The 9,096-nt window shown below is 42.6% G+C and overlaps 1 protein-coding gene across 5 annotated transcripts in view; it reads left to right on the forward strand.

Moving 5' to 3' along the window:
• The window catches only part of ELMO1 (engulfment and cell motility 1), a 559,777-nt gene extending 551,056 nt beyond the window's left edge, over positions 1-8,721 (forward strand). For all 5 annotated transcript variants that reach the window (XM_043463190.1, XM_043463189.1, XM_043463192.1 and 2 more), the window contains 2 exons: positions 2,199-2,276; positions 7,310-8,721. In XM_043463190.1, coding sequence (XP_043319125.1) covers positions 2,199-2,276; positions 7,310-7,510 — 279 coding nt within the window. In that variant the 3' untranslated portion in view covers positions 7,511-8,721. The remainder of the gene's footprint in view (positions 1-2,198; positions 2,277-7,309) is intronic.
• Positions 8,722-9,096: the final 375 nt, after the last annotated feature.

Genomic DNA, 9,096 nt, shown 5'->3' on the forward strand with positions numbered 1-9,096 from the left:
TCCAGTATTCTTGCCTGAAAAATCCCATGGAGTGAGAAGCTTAGCAGGCTACAGGGCATGGGGTCGCAGAGTTGGACATGATTGAGCACAATATTCTCTTTCTCTTCTATTACATTCTTACAGATTATAGTATATACAGTTTTGCTTCCTTTTAAATTTTTTTAGGAGTAACTCCAAAAGTGGGACAGCTTGTTCTTGATATGGACTGCCTCACAGGCTTTTTTAAAAGGATGACACCAATTATACCACTGCTAGGACCCATGACCATTTTCATTATACACTAAAAGACCCGAAAGAGATGCTAAACTTATGGGGAAATTGTTTTTGTTTGTTGGTGAACTCTTTTCCATTTTTATTGATCTTTACTGGGCAGGCTTGAATAGAATCCTAAGGAAGAAAAGAATGAAAAATTCAGAGTGGGTAGTCTTGCAGAATAGATCCTGGTCTGTAACTCAGCAGTTTTTCCTTCACTTGTTTCTATTTCTGGTGGAGTGAGGATACCCTAAGAGGATGAGATGCTGGTAGGTCTGCGCTCAGAACAAAAGCTGCTTTCCCTTAATGAGGGGACAGCTAGAGACGAGCCAAACAAAGAATTCATGAGAGCCACAAATAGCCTGATGGCTGACTGTGTCAGGAGAGGCATCCACCTAATGCTGAGCCTTTGGAGTCCACTTGGGAGAATTCTTTCTCATCTGGAATTCTGAAATCTAGCAGCAGTGATCTCATCTTTCGGCCTTCCATCTTCTTTCTGGAGCATTCTTGCTGTGAGTTACTGGCCAAAGACAAATCTTCTGACAGATGTTGAGGTAGAGAATGATGTGGAGAGATCTACCTCCCTAAGAAAGAACGCCTGTGGGTGGTTACTGAGAATGCAGCTCCCAGATCATACCATGAGGGAAAGGGGCAGTCATCAGTGGTGCCTCATAGACACAGAGATAGAAGGTAGGCTAGCACATGTGTGTTGTAGTGATGCAGAGCATCGATATGGACTCACTTGGCTCTTTCCTCCAAATTAGGAGTTGTTAGGGTGTCGAGAGGGGCGTCCCTGGTGGCTCAGATGGTAAAGAATCTGCCTGCAATGGAGAAGACACAGGAGATGCAAGTTCGATCCCTGGATCAGGATGATCCCCTGGAGAAGGAAATGGCTCCCCACTCCAGTATTCTTGCCAGAAGAATTCCATGGATAGAGGAACCCGGCGGGCTACAGTCCATGGGGTCACAAAGAGTTGGACATGACTGAGCAACTAACACACGCACACAAACACAAAACAGGGTGCTGAGATGTGCAGTGACTCTCGTCTCGCAAAGATTGTACCTGCTGACTGCTCAATCCAGTCGAATAATCATTATATCCATTATTGCATAGTGTGTACAATTTGAGAAGTATATTTTCACGTACGTATTAGGTACAGCACTGAGTGTCTCAGCCAAGGTGATCCAGCTACGATGGAATGACAGCGTCACTTAGTCCTTGGCCCTTTGGGTCTGTCTCACAGTCTGTATTGTGAATGAACCCAGGCACTCGAATGAAGAGACATTCACCAATGAATGAATCCAGCTATCCTGCCACTTGGGCCCATACTCTCCTTTACACCCTGCAGCCACTATAGGATAGAACTAGGTTTGGTATAGCCTTTGTTCTACAGTAGTTCAGAGGTCAAAGGGCAGACGTACTACCTAAAGACAGTGGATTCATCCAGAAGCCTCATTACCTCCTATGTAGCTTCCATGATTTAGGAAGTTTATACCCTCTATGAACATCTGTCTTTTCGCAAATGACAGAAGATAGAGCAGCCCATAATGTTGCTGATTGTGAAAGAGTTTACTGCTTTCCATGGTCTCCCTGGGAGGGAGATGCTGAAGATAGGAAAGTAGCACAGCTTTGGGGCTGTGTGGCCTTGGACAACTCACTTAACCTCTCTGAGCTCCTTCCCATAAAAGAGGAATGATAATACTTGTTCCATGTACTGTCTTGAAAATTAAACGAATTGGTTCATACAGACCTCCCATGAAGAGAGAGAAGGAAATGTGTTGTGAATCTTGAAAAATATCATCCTTCTTCCCATCAGCCTCAATGCTGCTCCACTTGCCTGGACCCACTATAGGCACTATTCCATGTTCAATCTGCAGCCATTTGTAACTGAAAAACAAAACGTGCAAATTGTCTTCAGTGTGGTGTTTTCTCTAATCTCTTGCAGGAGGTGCTTGAACTTGCTTTCTCGATCTTGTATGACTCAAACTGCCAACTGAACTTCATAGCTCCTGACAAGCATGAGGTAAAGGTCTCCAGGGGTTAATTTATGAGAGAATGTCATATTTTCTTGAGAAAAACAGCAGATAAAAAAATACTGGAAAGAAAATTTTTTTTAAGTCTACCTGAGAAAAATTATGAGCAAAGGCACATTTTGTTGACTTGGAATAGAATGCAAATCTCTCAAAAAACTGCAAATTAAAACAGATTCAACTTCTTCTTAGCTTAATCAAGATTTTATGGTAAAGAAGAAGGTATGAATCCTTCATAGGAAGGACATAACTGTTACAGAAAAAGTATCATCCTTAGCTATTGCTTGGTTTTTATTGAATATTTAGGTTTTGGTCAAAATTTTCCCATGATAAATTTGTCTCAATTCTTTAAAACGTTTAAGAACTAGAGTTTTTACCATGTTTAAGTTATTTTAAGAGGTTTAGGACTGTCTCTGCTGTTGGAATTTTATTTTTGCGATGCTTTTATTCCTTTTTGACATCTTGTTATATGTATAATTTGTTTCTCTTCTTGAAGAACACTGTCAGCTATATTTAAAATATTTAGCATAAATCTAGGAAAAAGCATTTGTAAGATGAAGTAGCAGCTATGGCTGATTTAACTTTTTCTCTTGTAAACTAGAACCCAACATCATGCTTGAAACTCTTATTTTTAGATGATACCATTCAAATTTTTGTTGCACATGTGGTAACATAAAAAGCTTTTAGAAAGGAAGGAACATTTTAATAGAACTTGAATTTTGTTCCCCATTTCCTTAGGGAGACTTAACTCATTTAGAAGTTATTCTGTATTTGTTTTTTTTTTTTTTTTTACTGGTTTGAAGCTTTTGAATAAAATTGTACATCCCCAAAAGAGAAGAAAGATTAGATGCAAATCCTGCATTTAAAGTGGTGCTTAAATATAATTCTGTGTTACTTGACATTTAGTTCATGGAAGGAAATGACTTTGTCTTCATCTTCTTGAAAATAGATACCGTGTCCTACCATTTCTCTTTTTAAATAAAATTTTGGTTGTACGCAGGCCACCATATTCAAGATATATACAGATATATAGGAAACTACTTAAAATAGTAGAACTGTGGATGCTATTTAAATCTATACAAGGCTGTTTTGCCCAGTATGCATTAATTCCAGATAAGGATAAATGCTCTGAGACTGCCAAATTTTTATTCATATCTGCCACTTTTTATTGATGCAGTGAGGAGAAAAATGCCATGCACTTGTGAATACTTTTAATTTCTTCAGACCACTTTCATATCTATTACCTCATTTTATTTGCATAATTGCTCCATAAAGCAGAAAGTTCTATTACAGATATCCTCATTGATCAAAGGAGGAGAGAGAAGCCTCCCAACATTGACTACCTCAACAATAGTAAAGACAATAGTAATTATAACTGGAATACTCTGAACCAGGCACCACTCAATGCTTTGTGTGCCTCACCTCCCTCAGTCTTCATTCTGTAACAGTAAAAGAAACAAGCTAATGTTATTTCCATTTTATAAAAAAAGAAAAAGTAATGAGCCACAGAGAACTTAAGAAACATTTCCCAGATCAAACAAGTAGTAAATGATAGAACCTGAATTTAAAGCATGGGGATCTTGTTCCAGAAATACCTTCTATCTGAGCCCCATCCTGCATGGCTTTGGAAGGAAGAAAGCAGGGCCTGGACTCAGAACTTCTTGCCAGTGTCCATCCCCTAGCTTCAGCAATTATCAACTCATAGCCAATGAGGTTTCACCTATTCCCCCACCCATACCCAGCTTCCATACCCCAGATTATTTTCAAAGCTTATCCAGATATCATCATTTTATTTGTAAATATTCCCCTTGTGCATCTCTAAAGACCCGATGGACTGTAACTCTCCAGGCTTCTCTGTCCATGGGATTCTCTAAGCGAGAATAGTGGTGTGGGTTGCCATGCCTTCCTCCAGGGGATCTTCCCAACCCAGGGATTGAACCCATGTCTTTTATGTCTCCTGCATTGGCAGATGAGTTCTTTACCACTAGTGCCACCTGGGAAGTCCTATATTTTAAAAGGTTACCATTACTGTCATTATCAATGCCCAAATTATCTTATCTAGAGAAAGTAGATCTGGTACCATCAATTCATGGCAAATAGATGGGAGGAAAAAATGGAAACAGTGACAGACTTTATTTTGGGGGGGCTCTAAAATCACTGTGAATGGTAACTGCAGCCATGAAATTAAAAGACACTTGCTCCTTGGAAGAAAATCTGTGACAAAGCCAGACAGTGTATTAAAAAGCAGAGACATCACTTTGCCAACAAAGGTCTGTATAGTCAAAGCTATGGTTTTTCCAGTAGTCATGTATGAATGTGAGAGTTGAACCGTGAAGAAGGCTGAGTGCTAAAGAATTGATGCTTTTGAACTGTGGTGTTGGAAAAGACTCTTGAGAGTCCCTTGGACTGCAAGGAGATCAAATCAGTCAATCCTAAAGGAAATCATCCCTGAGTATTCATCGGAAGGACTGACACTGAAGCTTCAATACTCTGGTCACCTGATGTGAAGAGCTGACTCACTGGAAAAGATTGAGGGCAGGAGAAGAAAGGGGGCAACAGGATGAGATGGTTGGATGGCATCATTGACTCAATGGACATGAGTTTTCACAAACTCCAGGAGACAGTGAAGAACATGGAAGCCTAGCATGCTGCAGTCCATGGGGTGGCACAGAGTCGGACATGACTGAGCGACTGAACAACTACAGAGAAAGTAGGAATACCTTCTGGTTGGCTTCTGAGTCCTATTGACAGATGACTCTGGCAGCTTTCAGGCATTCTGGCATGACAAGATACTCCAGATTCTTCTTGTGCATTTCCTGCCTTTTCTCTATGGAGTTTTGACTCCTTTTGTTATTTAGCAACCAGAATCTGGACACTCAGTGCCTGTTACTACTGGGTTGGTGATTATTTTTAGGCATTTTTGGAGACAGAGCTTGGAGTTATGTTTTTAAAAGACAAAATCCATCATAAATTTATATTGAAATTTCCAACTCAGATTCAGTACTACAGTTTTTGTTTATTGATTGTGATGCTTTTTAAAAAAGTTTTCTGTGCTTGCTGCTTCTCAAAAGAAAAGCACCACAGAAGTGTTCTTGTGGGTTAAATTAATCTGTACTAGGAAGCTAGCCAGGACTGGGAAGGCTGTGTACAAAGAGTGGCAACCCAAGCACTTAGGGATTTACAATGAAACAGTGTCTAAACTGGAAGGGGCCTTAAAGAGCATGGGGTTCAGTGGTGCTTCTAAATGGAGATACATCAGAATTAGCTGGAAGCTTTTCTAAATAAAACTTCCTGACCTAAGATTTGTAAGATCAAGATCTACAGAGTAGGACCTGGGTATCTATTTTTATCAAGATTATTTATGAAGAAAGACACGTTTAGATGTGTCTAGAATCTATCTAGGAGAAGGAAATGGCAACCCACTCCAGTGTTCTTGCCTGGAGAATCCCAGGGACAGGGGAGCCTGGTGGGCTGACGTCTATGGGGTCACACAGAGTCAGACACAACTGAAGTGACTTAGCAGCAGCAGCAGCAGAATCTATCTAAGGTATTCACGAGATCACTAATACTTCCAGAAACCCCTTAGTCCTCAGCTGATATTTAGATGGGTTAAGTGCTCTGCCTGAGATCCCATAGTCAAGGCTGAACTGAAGCTCTCCAGTTCAGGACTGCCCTGCTCAGACTTAATAACATACCCATGGTACACTCCTCGGCTTAACAAGGGGCACCACCAGTGTGCATCAGGGTAGATTTCTAAGCCATCATTGTGACTTAAGATCTGTATAGTGCTTGCCATCTTGTAGTGCTTTTATATTCTGCTATCATATTCTGGAACATAGCCCAGGTAACCACAGTGCAAAGGACAAGCTAAATAGGGTCTGGAATTGCAACTTGACCCAGTAAGGGCAAGAAAGGAATCTAGAACACATTCTAGAAGGAAGACCAGTCCCACAGGAAGAGCAGTGAAATTGCTATCAAAGAAGTCCTGTATAGGACTGGGACATCCTAAAAGGTGAACCAAGCACAACATCCAGAATGCAGGCAGTTTTCTGATGCTGGCAGCAGAGGCTAGTTCTTCCCCAGGTATTATGGCTTTAATACCAGATCAGGGCAGGATTTCAGCCTCTGAAGGGAAGCTAACAAGAGCAAGGCAGATCCTCAGATAAATGAAACATAGTCCATAGCCTACTGGAGAAGCAAAGGGCATGATTAATTTTTAATGAGAGGGGAAGAACCAAATTCTTATTTGGGTACTATGGAGTGCTTTCCAAAACAGGTGATGTCCCCAAGGACCAGACTCCAAAGACCTGGAGGAGAAAACCCTTAGAAACCAGAAACCCAGGCAGAAGAGGTCCATAGACTGGCAGCTAAGCCACTTTCCATTAGGATCACCCAATAATTTTAGCCATTTTGTCTACCAGACCTTGGGCAGCACTGAGCTATTCCTAAATCTTTTGCTAAGAAATACAAAGGTGGGACCACCATTAGCCCCGGTGGGGTTCGGCTGTCATTTTGAGTGCAGGAATCAAACAGGATAGTCAGATATTAGCTCTAGATTAGGAACTTTGCTTGGAGTCAGGAGAGTAGCAAGTTTGATCTGATGTTGAGTCCAGGAGTGTTAGGATATATTCTACCAATACCTTTAACTCTTTGATTCACTGGTGGGATGTTAGAGATATTCTGTTGCACAGGCAGAAAAAACTCAAATCCTGCTGCTGCTATGCAGGGAGGCATTATTTGTACAGAAGAGTGCAGACAATGGAGGCAGATTGCATAAGTTCAAATCCCACCTACTCCACATACTACCAAGTGACTTAATTTCTCATTGTCTCAGTTCCCTCATCTGTAAAACAGAGATGCTAACAGAAGTGTCAACTTTATAGAGGTGCTGACTATCAGATGATGATGTAGGCAAAGCCCTTAGCACAGAGCCCAGCCCTTGCTGAGTGATCAGTTGGTGTTAGCAATTGTTATTCCTCTTGTAATTGTCATCAGTCGTTCTCATTGTCATCTTCTTTCTCCCCAGTACTGTATCTGGACAGATGGGCTGAATGCGCTGCTGGGGAAAGACATGATGAGTGACCTGACACGGAATGACTTGGACACGCTGCTCAGCATGGAAATCAAGCTCCGCCTCCTGGACCTGGAAAACATTCAGATCCCTGACGCGCCTCCACCCATCCCCAAGGAGCCCAGCAACTATGACTTCGTCTATGACTGTAATTGAAGCACCCTGGGCCCAGATGCACCCCCCTCCAAAACTGGAAGATTTAGCTAATAGGAGAAAAGAATGAAAAGGCGCCCACACCGTGGAATCCGCTGTGGTCAAGGGACGCTGTGGGTCCACACTTCCTTTGGCCTTGCCTCCTCTAACTCTGGCATTTTTCTGCCCCTACCTGGCATCCTGCTCACCACCCTGATTCTGTTTCTAGACTCTATTGCTTTAGGTCACCTCCCGTCGCTGCAGTCGAAGGTGGGAGAAAAGCAAAATCCACCGCCAATGAGAGAGCCAAAGGGCCCTTCCATCTTCATTCCAGCAGGCAAGTCCTCCCCTCCTAGCGGCTGCAAGCCAGCAGCTCAGACCTCCTCCCAATCTGCAGCCAGGCACAGAGATGTGCCCCAAGCTCTGGGTCTGGAAGAACCGGAAACGGTCTAGCTACTTGAGAAGACAAACACCACCCCTTGTTCCCCTTCTCTCTAGGGTCTGCTCACACCACCAGTTCCATGTGAATTGAAATCTGCTTCTAAATGCCCTCCTTTTCCCATCCTGGCCTCTGCCTGCCTGGTTCCTCTCTGGTTCCAAGAGCAACAGCGGTTGCCTCATCCTAGTTCTCGCAAGCGTTGGGTCACCAGACACAATCTGAGGGTCCCGTGGCCACATCACGTCTGCCCTGTGGCTGTGACCACCCTTCCTGTCTCTCAGCCAGTCTTGGGCTTCTTCTCCCTGCCCCAGCCCTGACCTGCCTTCCTCATTGCCACACACTCCTCCAGCCCCTTAGCTGAAAAGCACAATGCTGAACTCAGTCGTCCTGCTTCATCTCTTAACGTACTAAATCTAAAAGCCTCGATGACAGGCAGTTGCTATCTAAGGGTCTGGGGGGGTTCTGCTGCAACACAGGTTCCACAAGATGGTCAAGCTGGCAGACATCCAAGTTTACATCGTTGTAGTTATTGCAGGTATTGACAACTTGCAAAGGGTTTGGGTTGTTGGTTTTGGGGGTTGGTTGTTTTGTTTGTTTGTTTGTTTTTGCTTTGTTTTTGTATAAAAGAGTCTAACATTTTTTGCCAAACAGATATATATTTAATGAAAAGAAGAGATACATAAATGTGTGTACTTTCCAGGTTTTTTTTGTTTAATTATTTGAGTCCTAAACATCTTCCTGAGAATAACATTCCCCTAAACATGCTGTGGAATAAAATTAATTGTGATGAGTTGGAGAGCTGGTGTTTTGATTTGGTAATTTAGGTTCTTGCTGCTCAGTCATCAGCATCACTGAGAGCTTGTTGAAACTGCAGAATCTAAACCTCACCCCAACCTTGAAGAATCAGGTGATGCTCATGCATATTAAATTTTGAGAAGCACTGGCTTTGGGGACTCTTGACCTTCGCTGGATCCATAGGCTCTGAGCATCAGTAAAGAGTGATCCTTCCAAGAAGACCATCTCAAGTCAGCTAGAAAATCAGACCCATATCCCGGACAAGCCCATTTCCAGAAAATCAGACCCACTTCGTAAAAATATAATGTAGGGACTTCCCTGGTGGTCTAGTGGTTAAGACTGCACTTCCACTGCAGGGGCATGGGTTTGATCCCTG

This window comes from Cervus canadensis, chromosome 3 (assembly GCF_019320065.1).
Source record: "Cervus canadensis isolate Bull #8, Minnesota chromosome 3, ASM1932006v1, whole genome shotgun sequence".
NCBI classification, from domain to species: Eukaryota; Metazoa; Chordata; class Mammalia; order Artiodactyla; family Cervidae; genus Cervus; species Cervus canadensis.